Raw genomic sequence first — 20,355 nt, forward strand, 5'->3', positions numbered from 1 at the left:
GGCATGGGCCCACCCCACGTTTCTCACCACCAGCCATGGCTGATGCTGCAGGAGGAGTCCTGCAGGGCACTTTGTTCTCTCCAAGAGATCCCACAGCTGCCTGGGGCCATGAAAGATGCTCTCCTCATCGTTCAGGCTCCTCATCCATTGCCAGAGCAACACCTCATTTTCCTTCTCTTCCCTCTCCCTTGCCTTTCCTACTCTCCTTGCCTTCGGTTCCCTGGCCTTGCCTGCCTCTCCCCTTCCCATTCCTTGCCTTGTGTTCTCCTCCTCTTCCCTGCCTTTCCCTGCCCTGCCTGCCCCTCCCTTGTCTTGCGTTTACTTTGCTTTGTCCTTCCTACCCCTACCTTGCCTTGCCTGCCTCCTCCTCCTCCTCTGCTTTGCTTCGGGTTGCCTTGCCTGGCCTCTCTGTGCCTCGCCTTGTCCTGCTGTTCCTTTTCTACCCCTCCCTTGCCTTGCCTACCCCGCCCCTCCCTCGCCTTTCCCTTCCTCGCCCACCCCTCCCTTTCCTACTGCCCCCCTTGCCGTACCTACCCCACTCCTGCCCTGCCTGCCCCTCCTTTCCACACCACTGCCGAGAAGCCACCAGCGTCCACTTACGAGCCCGGTGTCCTCCGAAGCCTTGGACACTGTGCTGCTGCCTTAGGCGGGCTGGCAGGGCTGCCTGGAGAGCATCCCTGCCCCAGGAGCTTCCCGGGCTGCCTCCGGAGCTTTTAAAACACAAAGCCAGGGCAGCACGAGGTGATGCTGGCACGGTGGCTGGGCAGCAGCGGGGTGGCAGCGGGGACAGGGCGCACACCCGTGCGTCTGTCACCGCCCCGCACGCCCATCCCCTGAGCATCCTCGATGCCCTGAGGAGCTGACAGCAGCCAGCGTTTTGTTTGGGGATGGAAGGGGAGGAGGGAAATGTGGTGCTCGGGCGTGCTCCATTTCCCTACGCACGTGTTCCCTTGTCCCCCCACCCGTCACCTCCTCGGGGGCTGGAGGGACCGCAGACAACTCCAGGACAGAGCCCAGCTGGAGATCACAGCCATCCTGAGCAGCTCTGTGTCCAGCGACCCCTGAGTCCCCTCGGTGAAGGGTCATTGTCCACCCAGGGACAAGCACAGCCAGCACCCCCCCAGATGGGCTCAGGTCCGGCCACACCAGGGGATGCATCTGGGTTGCTCCCCAGCCTTCTGGTCCCACTCCCCTCTCAGCCTCCTGCCCTGGGGCAAAAAAGATGGCGATTGTTTCCCTGTTTCAGAGGCTGTGCCACAGTTACTGCCAGGATGGAAAAACTAGAAAAAATAGGCACATTTTAAGACCCTCCCATCCACTTACCTCTTCTCGTGCTGGCAGAGCAGGGGACCAAAAGTACTGCTCTGGAGTCCCATCAGAGAGCTGCAGAGTTTGAAGGTGATCATGAGATGTACTTTTCACCAATTTCTGCCCTCTTCTTTTGCTCAGGAAGTCATTCTAACACCCAGTTAGCAAAAAATCTGCATCCCCAAGGCCATAAGGAAGAGGTCAGCTTTTACCCTCTTCCTCCAGGATCTAACCCCTTGTCGTGGCTGAGGCTGGATCCGTCCCTCGTGGGCACATGGAGTGCTGCACCTTGTGCAGGGCTGATCTGAAAGCACCAGCGCCGGGAGTCTCTTTTATCTTTGCTATCAAAGGTTCACCTTTTACTTTCCCCTTCAAAGCCTTAAATTCCACTTGTTCTGATCTCACTGAGCACCCAGGCAGCAGGGACTCCAAAGGGAGAAACAGAATTTCTCAGCCTTGGCTGGGGCTGTGGTTCCTGGACGAGCACCCAGCAGCACAGGATGTCACCCTGCTCTTGTCCCCACATCACAGACCCCAGGTGACAGCTCACCAGCAGCACTGGCAGCAACACATCCCCCTTCCAGCTCTCTTTTTGCTCCCTGCCTGCAGCTGCCTCCAAAAGGGACACGGGAACTCCAGGAGCTGCTGCCCTCGGAGCTCCCTCGAGCACTATCGTGCACAAGGTGCTTTATTTGCTGTGCACGTCATTGTGGCAGTGGCCCTTGGGGACACCCAGCCCCGCCACGTGCGCTGCCCTGGGAAAAAGCAGCCAGGAGGAGGAGGCAAGGAAGAGAAAAAAGGAAATAAAAGCATTGCACCCCAACAGGAATAGCATTAACCAGAAACTTTTCTCCTCGAGATCTGCCCCCCAGCCAGGGCAGCTGGGGCTGAGACATCCACGAGCAGGTCACAGTCCTGCTGCCAGGGAAATAAACCTTACCTGTTCCCACCTACTGGGATATCAGGATCAGACTCCACAGCAAAGAAACATGTCCAGAACACACAGAGTTTATTAAAATATGCATTTTGTGCTCAGTGTTTCCTGATTTACACCAGAATTTATCCCTTACATAGAAGTCATATTGCATCTTCCACAACCTGCCAGTAATTAGCCCATGAGAACACATCCAGTTTGACCACTTCTCCTCCAAATATCTTCAAGCCACACTTTGAAGGTGGTGTGCCCTCCCAAAGTCATCCCTTCTCACCCTAAAACACAGCTTAAAATAAACACCAAGCACAAGCTTCCTCCAAAACACATTAACACCTCTCAAAGGAGAGAAACCAGACACACAATTTACCTCATTTCCTGGCACGACTCACACCCCCTGATACATAACAGTTGTGCAAGGTCCTCTGGTGACCCTGGCCACATCCCTGAGCCACAAGCCACAGGAGCCACCTGTCCTGCACATCCCCCCTGCCACAGCACAGCACAGCACACCGAGCCCACCACACCATCCTGGCTCTCACCTGCAATAAATCCCAGCACTCTCCTCAGCTCAGCAATCAGCCACAGGTTCAGACCTGCAATTACTTTGGGACAGTTATTTATTAGTCACTGTCCAGCTGCCAGATTTACAGTCACAGATGCTTGATGCGGTGTCAAGCAGAAAACACCCAAGCACTGATGTCTGTAAATAAGCTACTGGGACATCTGGATGACATGTAGATCCAGCTATAATTAGGTATAGGTGGCACAGAAAGGTCCTGTTAAGCCTTGCCAAAACCTGCCCCCAGAGCCTGCAGGCACAACTCCAGCAGATGTGCTGGATGAAGCACCGAAACCATCTCAAAGTCACCTCAGATTCAGGTGTTACTAAACTCTAGAGAAGGAAACAAACAGAAGAGCTGTTGAAATCAGCTTGTTTATAGCTAAAGAGAATCTAGGTCAGGAATTTCCCTCACCCATGTCCTTGCACCATCACTGAAGTTACAGCTTGGCAGCAAGACCTGGGAGCAACGCTGCCTTGTGCCACTGGGAGCCTAACAAGTATCTTTTCTCCCTGACCTGTTTGGTGCCATCGCTGTTGGGACGAGGTTTTATAATCCAGAGAGTCACCATGGGGAGGTTTCCCATGTGAATCTCTCTGGGAAAGAAGCAAGCTCCTGGATAAGCCCAGATGTCAGCAAGGCTCTTACAGTCACTTTGGATGTGAACATCTGCAAACCTGCTGTGGCTGCAAGGATGGGAGCTCCTGGCCCCTCCAGCTCCATTCCTGGAAGAGGGGTTGTGGCACAGGACACCTGGCAGCATTACCTCCACCAAACAGCAGCTGCATAAGGAAGAAAAGAAAACCCACCACAAGCTTAGAAACACTCAGTCACTCTACAGAAGATGAGGAATAGACCACAGCAGTCAGCTGAGGACTTTTATGGGGTCAGAGTTGAGTTCTCCAAGGTGGGATGTGGCCAGGGGACCAGGCTCACCACAGGCTATGAGTGTAACAGGACCCCACATGCACAAACACCCAACGCCTTGGGTTTGCAACTCCTCCGGCAGCCTGAGGGCAACAGCACAGGACACACACCTCCTGTGCCAGCCACCAAGCTCTTAGGCGACCTCAGCTCTTCACAGCAGCTTCTCACACCTTCACTGTCATCAAGGCCTGAAGGACACAGATTCTTGAGGGCCCACAGTGCAAAAAACAGTCCAGAAGAAAGAGTTTCACTGCTGGCAAGAACTCCTCTCCCTGTCCTCACCCATCCTGCCAGGGCGAGCAGGGGAGGTCGGGCATGGGCTGTCATCTTCTCAGCCAGAGCCACGTGTTGATGAGGCAAGCAGAGATCATCACGGAGTACACCAGGGCCTCCTTCTGTCTCCAGGCATGGCACTGCTCCTCCAGCACACGGAGCCTCCCCGAGATCCTCGCCAGCTGCAAGGGAAGTAGTGGGGCCACTGTCAGCCCTGCAGCAAAGCACAGGACGCTGTCAGCACCCCAGAAACATGGGACAGCAAGGGATGGAAGGATGGGAGCTGCTGCCTCCTTCAGGTCCTCCTTTTCTTAAGCAGCAGCTACCTTTGTGTGGGAGGATTGGCAGCAGTACCTCAGGCCTGCAGCAGATGCTACAGGAAAAGGTTCTTCCCATCAAAGAGCATCTGAGCCCCTCTCACTGCCACCAGACAGAGGGAGCTGGCTGTGTCCTGCACCCCTTCAGCCCCTCGGGATAGGAGCTCGAGGGATCAACACACATGTGAGTCCTCTCCTGCTTCTCCTCAAGGTAGGACCAGCCTGACAGCACCAGCCCACCAGGATTGACCAACTGACCCCTGCAGCCTCCTCACCCACCTGCTGTGGCTTTCCCAGGAAACATGTGCAGCCCCTCACCCCCATCTCACCTGCCTCCTCATCGCTGCCACCTCCGTCACCCCGGCCTCCTCCAAGGCGCTCTCTGCAGCTAGGATGGGCTCCTGGGAGCTGGGAAAGGAAAGCAGAAATGCAGGTGGACAAGCACTGCTCGTGGGGGTGCAACTGACTCCCCACAAAGGCAGCACTGCCATGGGGAGCTGAGCTGTGCAGGCAGAGTGTGTGTCCCCGGGCTGGGCTGCCTGGGTGCAGCACCAGGAGAAAGCAAACAGCAGCTGCACAGCATCCACTCATCTCTTCTTAACCCCATCATGCACATTTGTACCCCCACAGCATGCACCCAAAGTGATCAGGACAAACAGACAGCACATGCCATGACAGGTACCAGGGGAAACACATGCTGCTATTTCTTTAAAGGTCCAACAAAGAAAACATATCTACTAAGCACCCATTCTCTGGAGTCCCAGGAGTTCAATAAGGGCTGGATAAATCATCTTTAGAGCCAGTCAAGTATCACAGGACCAGTGCAGAAATGGAGGGGTGATCCCATTTAGGGGTGATCCCATTTACATCAGCAGGGGAGGAAGCTGCCATCAGCTGGAGGGAGCTATCACTTTTTGATCTTGTAGCTAATTTTACCTGCAATTTGAAACATAAATAAGCGACCCAAATGTCCACCACTTTCTTCCCTCCCTGGAAACACAGGGGCCCGCACTGGGATTAGCTGCTGCACTGGCAGAGGCAGCACAGACCACTGATCTCCAGGGCAGTCCCTGGAGGCACAGGGTCCACAACACTGAGTCACAAAATAAAGCAGATGCACAGTGAGAAAAAGAAAAATTCCTGTCATTATAGGCTAGCCCAAAATCAGCTGTTCTATAACCAAAACTGTGCACACCAATAGCTCACACAGGCACTCACTGATCCTTGAGGGGTTAACGAGCACCTAACCCTGCTCCTTGGAGACCATGAGGAGGAGAGGGTGTTTATCCCTGTTTGCATCATGATGCTGATCTCGGTGAAGACAAGCCAGAAGAGCATGTGGAGATTCACTGGATCTCCATCTGAAACTCCATTTGTGAGACAATACCTCCACAAAATGTAGTGCAGTGTAAAATGACAGTCACAACAAAAAGAAAATGCAATTCTCCCCGGCAGAGAACCATGAAAAAAGGACACATCCTGCAGCTTTTGACTCAAAATCCCAGCTGATACAGGTGAACTCCTTTAGAGTGGAGACTAGAAATGGCATTCTGATGACTCATACCCTTCAAGAGGTCACAAGAGCCAGATATTCCAGCCTCTGTCTTAGACCAGACCTCACTAAAATTTCAGGACAAACAAATCAGCACAGTCTTTATTTTATTGTTGCATAGGGGTACAAAGCTGTCATATTGAAGGTATGTCTGCATCTGAAGGGATGTAAAGTACTAAGAAGAGCTGTTTGAGGGTGGCTGGTTTCAAAGGGAGATCAAGACCTGGGGAGAGGCCCTGGAGTCATCCCACTGCGTTACAGCAGCTCTGCAGGCTACCATGGCCTGAACGTCCTCCACTGCTGGAGGGAGGAGAGAAAGAAGGTCTTAGGTAGCCACTAACCAGATCTCTTCATCATTAAGAAATTAAAATGATGTTTGAAGACAGCCTCAGCCTGCTGTTTTTAAGAGCAGAGACATCGCTTTGCATCATCAGCAAGCAGCAGCCAGCTGGGAAGGGAAGGAGGACGTGCCACCGATGATGGATGCTTGCTCTCCTCCCTTTCTGCCTAAAGTCTCTGCTCAAGGAGAATGAGAAGTATTTAGATGTTCCTCCAGGTGCTCAGCAGCCTTAGAGCAGTGGGGACATCTTAAGGCTGCAAGGATGTCTTCGAACAAATAGAATTTACTGCAGTGGCACAGATACACGGGTGGTGGAGATGGTTCCTCCAGCACATCTGGAGGGATTGAGGCCACTGCATGCCTGCTCCAAGGAGCACAAAGGCACAGCACACGCTGGCCAGGGGCACTGGCTGTGGAATGGGTACAGCCAGTTCATGGAAAGGTTAATTAAGAGTGACCGAGACGCAGCCAAAGCTGCTGGGAGCCTGCAGGAGAGGCTGGCTCAGGGACAGCACCCGGCTCAGGCTGTCTGCTCTGGATTTCAATTCCCTTCACACAATCCTCTCCAACAAGCTGTCAAACCATACAGAAAAATTAGTCCTTGCTTAGCAGTGACCCCCCAGCAATGTCACAGCAGCGCTGGGTCACTTGGGGTGTTAAGGGGTCACTTGGGACTGGTGTTAAGCTGAGCAGCAGACTCAAGCCTGGCTGGGTTAGTGAGGTGCTCCAAGGCCAGGCACCCAGAGCAGGCAGACAGGACAGGTGAGAAAGAAAGGCCAAGGCAGCCCTGCAGCACCATCCTGCAGCCCACAGCTTACAGAGCTCGTGGCTGGCTCACGCCTCAGCAAGGCACAGGCCAGACCTTGCAGAGTGACAGAGCTGGCTCAGGACAAGCCAAAGTCACCTGGACGGTGCTGGGTCTCGCAGAGAGTCCTGAACACGGTGGAAGAGCACCTGGCCCAGGAGGTACATGGTCTGGAAGATGTTCTGCATGGAGTAGATCCTGCCTGGCTCCGTGAGGAGGGAGAGTGGGGCACTGGGAGCGGGCAGGGGACACGAATCCGGCCTGGGTGCACATAGAATCATGCCTGTTACTCCCTGGCCTCGCACAACAGGGCACAGCCTGGCATTAGTGCCCCTCATCCCTTCAGCAGCTCCAAGCATCTCTGGGCAATGCCACCAGCACCCAGACCCTGATGTCATCAGCTGGGAGAACCCTCTCCAGCAGCCCCCAGACTCAGAGGCAGCCCCTTGACTCCTCCAAAGCCAAGCATGGCTGTGTGCCATGCTGCTCTCCTGCCACCCACGACAGCTCTGGACTTCTAGTGGGACAGCAGCCCCTGCTCCAGGATTAGCTCAGAGACAATTTCCCCACTGCAGAGACTCTGGAGCCTAAGGCCATGAGCAGAGGCCTGAGGAACAACACAGCTGCCCCCAAAGCTGCCCAAAACAAATGTCTCTGACACCAAAGGCCATGTTCCTCTCATGGATGTGTATGACTTGCCAGGCATTGCATTGCTCTGATTGGAATCCCCCATGCCCCTCTCAGGACAACACCAGAGAGCTCCAAAACAGCCCAGTGAGAGGAGATGCTGCTCCCCACCCGCCCTGGGTGACGCTAGGCCCGTGCTCACCCCTCATGGTGCTGTCCTGGGCTGTGCAAGACCAGCTGGGCACAGTCACTTGGGGTCCTGTCCCGCCGTGACCTGCTGCTGTGATGGCCCTGTGGGAATCAAACACAACCACGTCAGCACAGAGCTGAGCCCAGCCTGGTGCCCTGGGCAGGCTGCAGGGGCCCATCTGCATGGGGAGAGCAATCAGTGTTGGGAGCACTACAGGAGCCCCAACCTGGTGACCTGATGCTGGTGGAGGTGGGGAGATGTGCTCAGAGCAGACAGAGGGTCCCAGCACGAGGCTGCTGATCTGAACTCTAGCCAGATCAAAAACCCTGAGCCTAACCCATCCAGGATCAGTTCTTGAATTTCAGGGAGGTTAAAGCACTTGAAGAGGCTGAACAGCAGCTCCAGCAGCCAAACCATGTCTTTGCCTGCCCATGCCTGGGACCTCTCTTTGAAAGAGTTTCACACAAGGTTAAAATCTGCTTTTGGCTCTGACCCCAGCACTCTTTACACTGCAGTGATGAACCAGCTCTGCCTCATACTTCACCAAGAAGGAAAACAGGTTGAAAAGGGACTTTAAAAGTAGCAGCAGCAGCCTGTGGTGGGAGTGCACCTACCTTAGCCTACCCCCTGCTCACAAAATGCAGCAGGAGATGCGGCTGAATCAACATCCCAGCACACAGATGTGCACTGGTTCCAGGACAGAAAGAAATCCCACCATCCCCCCGCTCACTCCTAGGGTCTCCTGGAGATGAATCCTGGCTTGGGGTGATAACAGCCACCTGGAGAACCCCAAAGCTGGGACTGCTCCCGTTCCCCACCATGGGCCCCCCGTCCCTGCCCGCACGGTACCGATCGCTTGCGGCGCTGGGCGCTGGCTCTGCTGGCTGAGGGCAGGAAAGGGAGATCCCCAGAGGGGTCTGGGGACACATGCACCACGACAGAGGGGACCTTCCTTGGCTGGGTCAACAGGACTGGCCTCAAACTGGTGTCTGATATCTCTACAGAAAGGAGAGAGGGAAGAGTTAAGCCGACCTGAACGGCCTCAGGGGAGGAGAGAAGAGAGATGCACCCATGTGGAGAGTGAAGGCTGTGTCTGGTGCCAGATGAAAAAACACCATGGCCTGGGGTTTTTTGGACAGCCCAGAGAGGCAGACCCACTGCTTCAGGACAGCAAGGCTTCAGAGCTGTTTGCCAAAGACAGGGCCAAATGTCCTGCATCCCAAAGCAGGAGCCCTACCAAAGGCCAAGAGGGAACTGTAAGACACATGGAGGGAGATGCCTCCACATTTTGCTCCTCACCGGTTGGAACTAAGGCCCCTCCAGACTTCTGTTGGTGACCTTTGCCCACCTCTTCCCAAGCCATCCACCATCCTGTCCTACACTCCTGAAGAAAAGTGCCTACATTATCTGCCCCCATCCTCTCCCCTAGCAAAGCAAATGACTGCGGGGGGTTATACAGGGATCCTACTCCCTAGGATGCCGTAGTGCCCCACCAACCTTCAGCCACCCCAAAAGACAACCCAGGGCTTTACCTGCAAGAGAAATCCTATCAGGGATGTGCATTCGAAAGGATGGAGGGACATCCTCTGTCCTTGTCTTCCTGTCCCCAGGGCTGCAGCTCTCTGCCACCTTCAGCCTGTTGGGAACCTGCATCCTCTGGTTGATAGCTTCTGTGAAGAGCAGGTCACAGCGCACCCGGTTCACATCCAGTCCCCAAAGCGGCCACATCTTTGCAGATGTCCTCAAGGGTCCTGGGCTTTCACACAGAGGGAAAGAAAGCTGAAAAGTGGGAGCAGGAGCAGCGCTTCCAAAAGTGACAACAGGGGCAGCTTTTTCTTCTTTCAACACAACATGCTATAAGACAGCTAAAATTCAGGAAACAACCCAAAAGACAGACACTGCAGGAGCTGTCTGAGAGAATGGGATGTCCCACAGTGCCCAGCTGGCAGGGACAAGGCTGCAGGTGTCCTGCTTAGCACCCACTGCCTCAACTGACAGCAAGGAAATGGCTCAGCACACAGTTCAGTGTACCCTAAAAACTAGTGAAAAAAAATTCTTTTCCATCCAGAAGCAAAGTTTTTTGGAGGGCCGGGATCACATTTTTGTGTTCATCTACACCTCTGAGGAAAACCGAGGTTTTCTAAAAGCAAAACACACATTTTGGTGACAGGCTTCAGGGTTACCATGGGCAAGGCTTTGGTGCTCAGCTTTGAGGAGTGCTCTGGGGCTACAATGTCCCAACATTTTCACTGAGCCATACAAGCAGAGGGCAATCAATGTACACTTTTGGGAGAGGAGCCCCAAAATACACCTTCCTGGCTCCCAGCATATGCACTCTTCATTCTTTCCCATAAAGCTGCAGCTGAGGAGAAAACCCCAACAAGCAAGAGGTGCTGAGGCTGGCAGACCCCAGTGCTGCCCAGGCACTCCAGACACGTGTGCACATCACCCCTGCACCCTCCTTGCTGCCACCTTTTGAGTTTACCGTGCCCAAAAAGGTCCTTCTTTGCTTCTAGAAAAAAATCTCCACCCTAAGAGGGGACAGCAGTAGCCAGGGCTGCCCAAAACCCCCCTCACTTCTGCTCCTCATGGCTCTTTGGACCTTCTCACCTTCCCCAGCCCACTGCAACCCTTTAGGATTTCACCTAAAGGGTAGAGGAGCAGAAAGAAGGATCACTGCCCCCTGCAGCTGCCAGGCCTTGAGACTCCGGGTACAGAAGGGTGGCAGAACCAGCTCTGCACCTGCTATGACCAGTACTTCCAGTGATCACTCACCTCATGCTGCTCCCTCCTCCTCTGTCATTGAAAACCTTTTAATTACACAGGCATTTGCCCAGCATCAGCAGTGGCCATTCCCTGCTTCCAGCCTTGCAGACCCTGCATCGCTGTCCCTGCATCGGGTCTGCCCTGGAGGCACTGCTGGGGACCCAGTGGGGGCCCCACGCCATCCCCAACCATGGGTCTCATAACACACACACACTCCCCTGCTTCTCCCCAAAACCCCAAAGAAAGTGGATTTTTACAGGCACCCCATACTCAGAAACAGAACAGTAATTCCTGGGATGGTCTCAAAATGTGTCAGTCTCGCAGGAGAAACCTGCGTCAGACACCCAGCCATGGTACACAGCCATGGAGGCCACCAGGCTCTCCATCTCATTTTTAGTGCTTCAGAGGATTGAACACCCCGTGTTGCGTTCCCAGCCTGTTTTCTGGGAAACCAGCATATATTAACAACTGTAAATCTGGAGAGGGCAGATGGGTTCATTTTCTAATCACCTGTGAAACCACTGCAGCTCCCAAGGAACAAGAGGGATGGGAAGGGGTGAGGAGCAGGCTCTGAGACCAAGCTATTAAGAAAGAAAAAAAAAAAAAAAATCAGCTGTCAAAACTTGTAAGAACAAAATGCTTAAGTGGCTGGATTTCCTCCTTTAACTTTCTTTAGGGCTTTTTCGAGCTCTTGCCAAGCACCCCCCACTCTCTTGGAGAGGCTCAGCCTCTGCTTTGGCACTTCTCCTTGGATTTGCAGTGACAGGGAATTTCCGGCTCACTAAGCCGGAGTAGGTTTAAGTCCTGCAAGCCAGGAAAACCAGCCCTGGGGAGGCAAACTCCACAACCTCCCTCTCTCTGTCCCTCTCCAGCCCAGGACACCCCAAACAAGGCAGGTGGGGCACCAGCCTGGTCCGGCACCCTCCGTTCGCCTCTCGGGGTGGCGAGCTGGAGGGAGCAATGGGTTTGCTCCCAGCTCTGCCCTTCGGCTCGGGGATGCGCCTTGTCCCGGCGGAGCGGGGTCACCGGCAGGGGAAGGGGCTCCTCACCCGGCTCGGGGTGAGCCCGCTGCCCCCGGGATGGCTCCGGGCACCGCGGGCGCTGATCCCCGCGGGGGCAAAGGCACGGGGTGGGGGGGTCCCACGTCCTCCCGGTGGGGACATCCCGGCCCTGCCCCGGGGGAGCCCCGGCCCGGCTGTGCGGCCGGACAAGGGGGACACTTCGGGGCGGGGGAGGGACACTTACTTTTCTTCGCAGACCGACGCAACTTGTCGGACCTGTAAACAGCCACGCCCGCTGCCGGGACGGGGCGGTGCCGCCGGCGGCAGCCCGGCCCCCCCGTAATTAGCTCAGCCCCCCGGTAATTAGCCCAGCCCCCCGGTAACCAGCCCGGCCCCCCCCGGTAATGAGCCCAGCCCCCAGCATCCAGCCCGGCCCCCCCGGTAACAAGCCCGGTAACAAGCCTGGCCCCCCGGTAATTAGCCCGGCCCCCCGGTAATTAGCCCAGCCCCCCGGTAATTAGCCCAGCCCCCCGGTAACCAGCCCGGCCCCCCCGGTAATTAGCCCGGCCCCCCGGTAATTAGCCCGGCCCCCCCGGTAACAAGCCCGGTAACAAGCCCGGCCCCCCGGTAATTAGCCCGGCCCCCCCCGGTAATTAGCCCGGCCCCCTGGTAACCAGCCCGGCCCCCCCGGTAACAAGCCCGGTAACAAGCCCGGCCCCCCGGTAACAAGCCCGGCCCCCCGGTAATTAGCCCGGCCCCCCGGTAATTAGCCCAGCCCCCGGTATCCAGCCGGTCCCTCCTCGCTTAAAGCCGCAGCCGGTAATTAACGCGCTGCGACTCACCCTGGTGCCACCTCCCCCGGGAGCCCCGCTGTCCCCAGCCCTGCTCAGCCGCTGCTAGAACACAGGGATTGCTCTTGCCAGGGGCAGAACCGAAGCCAAGACGTTCCCCGTGTCCCCATCCCCGGGACGTTTGCGGGCAAACCCCGCTCCCCGCAGCCCCCGCAGCCCCCGGCCCGGCACAGCCCCGGGGCCGCCCTGTGCCGGAGCTAATCTCTGCCCCTCCGAGGCGATAAAATGATCCCTTTGGGATTAACGGCAGTTTTAAACACTTCTGAATGGGGACAGGGTCCAAGACCTGACCGTAAAATCTGGGTTTGAAAGGATTTAAAATAAATCCCCCGCTGCCCTAGTCTTGCTATTTAAAGGGGATTATCTAAGGGGTTTAGGAGCACACAGAGGACGGCAGGACAACCTGTGCACCTCAATCCCCTCAAAGACCCTCGGAAAAACTTCCTGCACCTCAGCTGCCAACTGCTTGGGGCTCACAGGACACCCTTCAGCTCTCACAGAGGGTACAACACAACCCCAAGTGAAGTTCAAGGCTCCAGCTGGATGTGTGGGGTTCACTCCCAGACATTCCCATCCTCTCTGGGGACGCTCCTGCAGCCGTGGCAGGGTTATTGGTGTCATTGTCCCCCACACCACCCTTTGTGGGAAAAAGCCACCCTGTGCCACTCAGACAGTGAGGGTTTTTTAATAAATACCTTTTTTTTTTTTTTTTTTTTTTTTTGCACAGAAATATACCAAGTTTTACAGAATACAAACTGCAGGGATAATGACTGAGCATCAAAGACAGAGGATGCGGAGCACCCTTGTGTCTCCCTCCGGTGCTCTCCAGGCTCTGGCCCTGACGCTCGCTGCCAGGTCTCCCCATAACCCCGATCTGCTAAGGCTGGGGAGGGGACAGACAAGGTGCCAGCATGTCCTACCCCAGGAACAGCTGTGCTGGGCAAGCCTCAGCTCTGAGCTGAGGGCACTGGCTGCGAGAGCATCACTGGGGCTGGGCAGGATGCAGCCACTGATGGATGGACAATAGCCTTTCGGTGCTGGTGGAGAGGCTGGTGCTGGGTGAACACCGGGTGGTGGCAGTGCTGGGAGTTTCTGGGCTGCTTCTGGGGGGTTGGAGCACAACCCTTGTTTTAATCCATCAGACATGACTGGGGAAGGGCAGTCCCACTGCTTGGACCCTAAAGGCAGCTGCCCAGGAAAAGGGGACACTCTGATCCCACAGCAAAGCACCCGGCTCTGCCCTGCTCTGGCAACACAACCACCCGAGCAGGGCTTGGCCCTGCTCCTGACTGTCAAGGCGTGGTCTTGTGGCTCCTGCCCCTGTCAGCAGGACTTCCATGCCACACCCTGGACACCAAACCAGGTGGGGACCGGAGGAGAGTGGAGTCTCACATTCCACTTTACCAACTCTGGAGGACAAAGAGCCCCAAAGAGAGGGGCCAGGCAGGGCAGAGAGGTTTGGGGTAGGGAGAGGGGAGGTTTGGCCTGTCTGCAGGCTCTCAGCTCTGGGGCAGACACCATATAGGCCACACTCCAGGAGAGAGTTGAATCCCCACCACTTAAAGCCATGGAGACCACATTTGGCTCGGGGTCAGAGACGACCCCCTTGGCCAGCTCTGCAGCAGCCAGACCTCCAGCTGCTCAGCACCCACAGGGGGAAAGCAGAGAGCATCAGGAAAAGACCCTGCTACTCCAAAGTCACTTACCTCAGGTGCAAGACCACCATGAGCCCTTTCTCCCTTTCCAAAGGGATCTAGGAGATCAGAGAGCATCTTCCTGACTGCTCCTCCCTGATCTCCACACAGCAAATACCGCTACAGGCACCACAGTGTGGACCGGGCTCCCCACTCCCACTTGGCAACAAATCCACATGTCCCCAAATACAGAGCTGGCCTCACCAACTGCGGGGATGGACAAAAACTTGCCACACCAATTCTGCATCCCCAATTCCTAACCAGAGCCCTGAGCAGTAGAACAGGGCCCAGCGAGGACGTGGGGTGAGGCTGAGCAGCAGCCCAGCGAGGCAGCAAGGCTGCTCTCATCATGGGAAATGTTATGTCTGTTTGAGGGGGAAGTGAGGAAATCAAATGCACCATGGGGAGACCCCCATGTTGAGCCAGGAACAAGCTGCTGCTCTGCTCTGGCTGCTACAGCACTTATGTGAGTGGGGAGTGAGGGGCAGGAGGTGGCTGGCTGGCTCCAGAGCCATCCCACAGCCCTGCCTCACCCCACCTGGGGACAGCTATTTTTGGTTAGGAGGGTAAGGCTATTGTGTGATGGCACCAGATTGTACAGGTGAGACGGAGGCCCGATGGACACCTGAAGGGGGTCCCAGGCACGGCGAAGGGAGGGTGGGTGGTGAGTGTGAGTGTGTGTGTGTGAAGAGGCAGGAGGGAGGCAGAGCCGCTATTTGCCCGCGGCAGGGGCCGTGGCCACGATCTCTTCGTACTTGGGCGGAGGGTCATTGTAGGACACGCTGGTCTCCTCGCCGCTGCTGCTCTCTGGGTGGCCCGTCACCTCCTCATAGGAGGGCGGGGGGGTGGCACTGGACAGTCTGGAGAGGACAGATACAGAATGCTCTGGCGGGCAGAGGGTGCTGTCTGGCTGGGGGGTGCCCCCGGCTCTGCCATCCCCAGCGCCCCGGTTGCTGGCTTCCCGCTGGTACTGGGTCTCCCCTTGGCTCTGCGACCGCTCCCGGTACACCATGACCCTGGGGAGGCTGCGGCCCGTCCGGCTGGCCAGGTAACGGTTCTGGGCATAGGAAGGGCGGTGGCGGGTGGCCTTTTGCAGCTGGCACCTCCAGATGATGAAGAGGGCAATGACTATGAGAAGAGCCACTCCCAAGAGGGGCACCACCACGTACATAGCGTCAGAGCGCTCCGTGCTGTGCCCGGGGTCCTTGACAGAGTACACAGAGCTGGTGTAGCCTTTCCAAAACTCCATCTGTGACAGGAACAGAGAAACAACCATCACATGCTGCAGGTGGGAGAAGGACCCCCTGACCACCACCAGCAATAATCACTGCCCCACAAAAGGGGCACCCCTTCCACCTGAGGCGCTGTGGGAACAAACGCAAAAGGTCACGGGAACGTCCCTCAACAGCCCCCACACCGAGCAGGGAAAAAAGTATTTCACACCAACCCCAGCCTAGAGAATCAAGAACAGCACAGATTTGCCACACGTGCCGTGGGAGCGCCAGCTCAACCTGCAGCTGTGGGCAGGGTGTCCTGGCAAAACCAAGGTGAGGCCACTGCCTGGGAAAGGAAAGCCATGCTGGGAAGTGAGGCCACCACATGCTGCCTGCAGACAGAAGAGGACAAAGGGAACGGGAGAGGCTGTTCCCCCTGTGCTTTCCTTCTGTCTCCAGCTTGCTGAGGCGTGAGCCCTCACACATGCACTGGGGAGCAGGGCAGGACAAACGCACCGTCTTCTCCTTGTTCTCAAACACCTCCTTGACCTCCTCATAGCTGCAGACCTCCTCGATGCACTCCCGCTCGATGGTGCCCTGCCGGATCTCCTCCAGGAAGCCATTGGCTCTGGGAAAGCGTTTCAGGAGCGAGTGGGCATTCCTGGCCCCCAAGAACACTGCAACACACAAGGCAGAAATATGCTGAGCAGGGACAACCCCATGCCCACCCTCTGCCCAGCCAGGCTTTCCACCCCAGCTTCCTGATGCTACGTGCATCCCCAACATCAAAAACCCAGGGCTACAATCAGGTAGGACAGCAGGTTGGACAGCCAAAGGGGCACAGAACTCTTGGGGTCTGCCCAGAGACATATGGCACCAGGAGCCCTTCTGTCAGGGCTGCGGTGGTAGAGACATCAGAAGCGGCAGCTGCAGCCACACAGGGCAACTGAGGAAGAGACAGAAGCCTCCAAAAATATTTGTTTTCAACCTTCTACCCCTGATGGATTTCGTCTTTCTGCCCCATTGCTGCAGGGCAAGGGAGATCCCACCAGGAGAGCAAGACCCCACAGGGCTGGGACACAGATCTCTGCCAGGACATGGGGCCAGCACTGAGAGGGACTCACAGCACACAACAGTTCAAAACATGACAGCCTGCTGGAAGCTGGTGTCCCTGCTGCCAGCTGCTCAGGGTCATGCAAGCTCAGGTGGTATCAAGGACTCTGTTCAGGCCCTAGAAAAACCACTGTCTTCTCCCAGGCCCAGGACAACAAGGGCAAACATCCCCAAAACACAGGGACAGCGCAGAGGGTTATGAGTCAGGGGCCTGAGCAACCTCTCCTCACAAGGCATCACATTCTCATCCTCACTGTGTTTTGATGCAGAGGCCTCACAAACTTTGCTCTGCTCCCAAAGCCTGAGAGACTCCTCAAGTCTTCCCACAGCACATGCAGTCCTGAAGCCAAAGGGAGCAGGAACAGCACCTTCCTGCCTGCAAGAGAGACATCAAAGCCTCTCCCCCTCATATCCTGCAGGAGGGACACCTCCATGGGGTGCAAGAGGCAAGCACCTGCCAGGACCTGCAGCAGCACAGGAGGCAAAGAAGCTGTTGCTCAGAGAGCAGAAACTTCACACAAAACATGATCCTTCCAGGATCCAAACACGCATTTCATGAATGAGTGTCTCCACAATGCAGTTCAACACACTCAGTTGTAGGCTGGTTCCAGCTCTTCCCACCAAGCCACAGAATCCTGCTGCTTCCCTGGGGAAGATGAATCAGTTCAGCTGGGTGATCCACAGGAACCTATTTACCTCCTTCACCCTCAGGCTCAGTCTTCCACTGGATCAACACAGTGAACCCATTCACACAGCAACAGCATCAAAGGAGGCAGGGGGACAATCTCCCATCTGACCAGCTTGGCACTAACAAAATACTGGCTCCACAAGCCAAACAGTCTGTGAAAAGCCACCGACTTCTTTCCTTAGGAGCCTTTTGGCTGGGAGAAAGGCAAGTTTCCTTCTGCTTTACCTTCCATGTATGCTGCTGCTGGAACAATACAGCAAAGTATTTGTGAGAGTATTTGGAAATATCAACAGATATTTCCAAAGATCGTGGTGTAAGAAACAACTACTACTGTGCTACACCATCCTGGGCTTGGAGGCACTGAGCTCCTTTTGTGCTGTGTAGGTGCATTTTCCCCTTGTGATTTATTAATGCCTTGCTTCTGTGAGAGAGTTTGCAGAGGGCTGAACCACTGAGGTGTGAATGAAGAGCAGCATGAATGATGTGAGTCACAGATCTTCCCTCAGAATCGACTTTATTATGCAAACCTTTTTTTTTTTTTTTTTTTTTTACAAGGACAACCAAAAAAGCATTTTCAAGAGGCACAGAAGGCATCTTGCAGAAGGACAGGGATCAGCTTGCCTTGGCTTTCACAGTTGAGGAAGGCTATTCTGGCTGGAGAGGGACCAGGCTGGCAGGCTGACCTTCTCTTGAGCCTTTCCAGAAGGAGATGAAATTTTACAAAGACAACATTCATTCTGCAAATGTCCCATACTTTGCTGGAGAAGTCTGGCCTCACCTCCTTTGCCTCCCACCTTGATCAGGCCATGGTATAAACTCTCTCCTCCTTGGCACTTGAGCCTGAGACTCGGATTTCAACTTCCTCAGCACGTCTTAGAGCAACAAGCTTGGCTGCAGATCTCACTGTCAGGGTTTTCCATCCCTGCAGAAAGCAGTCACTGGACCCCTTCCCTGCTTTGTCGTGCTGAGCTGGCCACTATGGTGGGAAATAAAAACAGACAAACAGGCAGGCAGGTACCACAAGCACTGTCCCAACTACAAGCATGCTGTGACACAGGTGTGTGTCCTTCCCCACATGCAATTCCCCTCAGGGACATAGAAATGGCAGGAGAGCAGAAACTAAGTCACTGCTCCCTCCCCTCAAAGTGCAAAGAGCTCACACGTGGCTCGGGACCAGAGCAGGAAAGCCACTGAGCCTCTCATCTCCAGCTGGATCCCCAACTGACATGAAGAGCAGACAGCCAAGCAGGCCCTGTCCCCAAACCACAGGGCTGAGGGGACCTTCCAATGCCCAGCAGCCTCAATGCTGATCCCCTGTGCCTCTCCAAGCCTCCCCACACCAGCTGGAGAACCGGTGCTCAGGAAAGATCAGAGCTTTAGGCAGGGGAAGCAGGAGCAAGGGCTGGGTTCACCTCATCCCTGCTGGGTTTCCTGGGGTGCTGCTGGCACCTGGTGGACACAACCCCACACCTCAGCTGCCCTGCTTGGGGGGGACACCCTGGGGCTGCTTCTCTGGGGAGGGACTGTGGCTGTGCCTGCAGAGGGACAGCCAGGGCTGCCAGGGAGCGTGTGGTGGAGAACCTGCCCATGGCCACATCCCGCTCCTGCATATCAGGGTCACCATGAAAGGGACTGCTTGGCAGGAGTCACTGCCACCACAGGGAAATGCTGGTGAGCCAGCACCTGAGCTCTGGGAAGGAGAAAAAGCAGCAGTGGAGGAAGGCAGGGACGCAGCTGGGCACCCTCCTCATTAACTGGAGATTAAAGCAGCCTTTTAAAAACACTGCCTGAAGAGCTCTGCTCCCTCCCACCCCAAGCACAGCACAGATAATGAAAGAAGGCATACCTGTCATCCCTGGGGTCCTCCTCTTCCCCAGCGTGGCTACTGCCTCCACCTTCACAGCTGGCTCTGGCGACACTCCGAGCAAATCCCGAGATCCCAGACAGATCTCTCCATCTCCCCCTTCACCACTGCCATCCTCCTTAGGCTCCCATCACACCAGGGCACAGAGCCTCCGTGCAGGCTGCCCAGGAGAGCGAGGAGGGAGGGTTGAGCTCAGCTCTGGACACTCCCTGCACCCTCGCCAGTCTCTGAGCCCACCTTTAGCACTGGCCCAGCACTGCTCTGGGTGTGCCACAGCGAGCTCAGGGTGGGGCTGAGCTCGGCAGCTTCCACAGAACACAGAGCCCCGCTGCCACCAGCCACATAGGGCAGTGTGGCCCCCAGGGTGGGCACTGGCAGGGTGCCAGTCATGGGCATGAGGAGCACTGTTGATGAGAGATGTCAGCGCAGACAGGCAGCCCTGAGAGCCCTGGGGAGGCCCGTCCTGCACAGCAAGCACCACACAGAGACAGAAATCCTGCAGCCTCCGGGTAGTCCCGGAGAGGTCAGACCTTCAGCACCTCCTCTCGACTCCCACCTTGCAGAGGGGAGAGAGAAGCACAAATCAGGCCGGACCTCAGACCTCACCCAGGCCTAACAGCCGATGGCAGCTGCTCCCCACAGGGGATAACAGCCCCCAAAACGCACAGGCACCCCTTTCTTCAGGAGTGGCTGTCAAACATCCCCCTTCTTTCCTCCAACACCACCGCCACCTCTCTGTCTTGCCTGGGGAGCACTTACTTGCCATGCTGCCTCACTCGGCCAAGGGGGGGTCCTGCCTACCTGCAGGGAAGAAAACAGGAGAGTCACTGACAGCTTAAATTTCCAACCCCTCAAAGCCCAAACCTCCATCGCCCAGGGTCAGATTCATGCAGAACGCATGGTGCTGAGTGGTGGACCCACAACAGATCCCAGCCAAGCAGTACCCCTGAAGAGAGCCAAGCACTCCAGCTGCCTCCCCACTCTTCACCTGCCTGGAGGGGCTGGAGGGGCTCAGGGCACCCTCAGCTCCCAGAGTGCTGGGGCAGGTCCCAGGGAGGAGCAGGGCCCTTGCAGATCAACAAAGCAAAAAAAGGAAGAACTGGATGAAGGACAGACCCCCATTTCTCACCAGCAGATGAGATGACCTGCATGTCAGAGACTGCTGGGAGCAGCCTGGCGCTCTCCCCTTCCACGAGAGATTGATGGATACAGGTGAAGCAATCATCCTATTTTAGAGCAACTTCACAGCCGTGCCAGCTCTCACTTCCGCAACTCCTACCCACAATCTGGCTGTTGGGCCAAGCTAAGGGCAGCAGCAAGAGTGACAGAGC

At 56.0% G+C, this 20,355-nt stretch overlaps 2 protein-coding genes across 5 annotated transcripts; both read right to left on the reverse strand.

Moving 5' to 3' along the window:
• Window positions 1–2,343: 2,343 nt before the first annotated feature.
• On the reverse strand, window positions 2,344–11,907 carry LOC309577353 (mitochondrial fission factor homolog B-like). 4 transcript variants are annotated; one of them, XM_082289306.1, is made up of 8 exons: window positions 11,845–11,907; window positions 11,110–11,180; window positions 9,366–9,589; window positions 8,683–8,831; window positions 7,846–7,934; window positions 7,116–7,277; window positions 4,649–4,727; window positions 2,344–4,184 (listed from the first exon to the last, which is right to left on the reverse strand). In XM_082289306.1, exons 3-8 carry the CDS (start codon window positions 9,559–9,561, stop codon window positions 4,053–4,055), a joined length of 807 nt encoding a protein of 268 aa, XP_082145432.1. In that variant the 5' UTR covers window positions 9,562–9,589; window positions 11,110–11,180; window positions 11,845–11,907; the 3' UTR covers window positions 2,344–4,052. The 4 variants fall into 4 exon arrangements, with proteins under 4 accessions (XP_082145432.1, XP_082145433.1, XP_082145434.1 ...); XM_082289307.1 differs by lacking the exon at window positions 11,110–11,180 and having other exon boundaries at window positions 11,845–11,888; XM_082289308.1 differs by lacking the exon at window positions 11,110–11,180 and having other exon boundaries at window positions 9,366–9,584; window positions 11,845–11,887.
• A 2,950-nt stretch (window positions 11,908–14,857) lies between these two features.
• On the reverse strand, window positions 14,858–19,790 carry PRRG3 (proline rich and Gla domain 3; the record flags this gene model as incomplete). Its single annotated transcript, XM_082289354.1, has 3 exons — window positions 14,858–15,394; window positions 15,876–16,036; window positions 19,697–19,790. 3 exons carry the CDS (start codon window positions 19,788–19,790, stop codon window positions 14,858–14,860), a joined length of 792 nt encoding a protein of 263 aa, XP_082145480.1.
• Window positions 19,791–20,355: the final 565 nt, after the last annotated feature.

This window comes from Coloeus monedula, assembly GCF_965178545.1.
Source record: "Coloeus monedula genome assembly, chromosome: 12".
NCBI classification, from domain to species: Eukaryota; Metazoa; Chordata; class Aves; order Passeriformes; family Corvidae; genus Coloeus; species Coloeus monedula.

Excerpts from the sequence above, each read along its gene's own strand:
- LOC309577353 (XM_082289306.1), bottom strand. The coding sequence starts at position 9,561 with ATGTGGCCGCTTTGGGGACTGGATGTGAACCGGGTGCGCTGTGACCTG. Across the intron at positions 7,278-7,845 it reads CCAGGACAGCACCATGAGGG|GCCGGATTCGTGTCCCCTGC; the intron begins GTGAGCACGGGC and ends ATGTGCACCCAG. Across the intron at positions 4,728-7,115 it reads CGAGACCCAGCACCGTCCAG|CTCCCAGGAGCCCATCCTAG; the intron begins GTGACTTTGGCT and ends TTCCTTTCCCAG.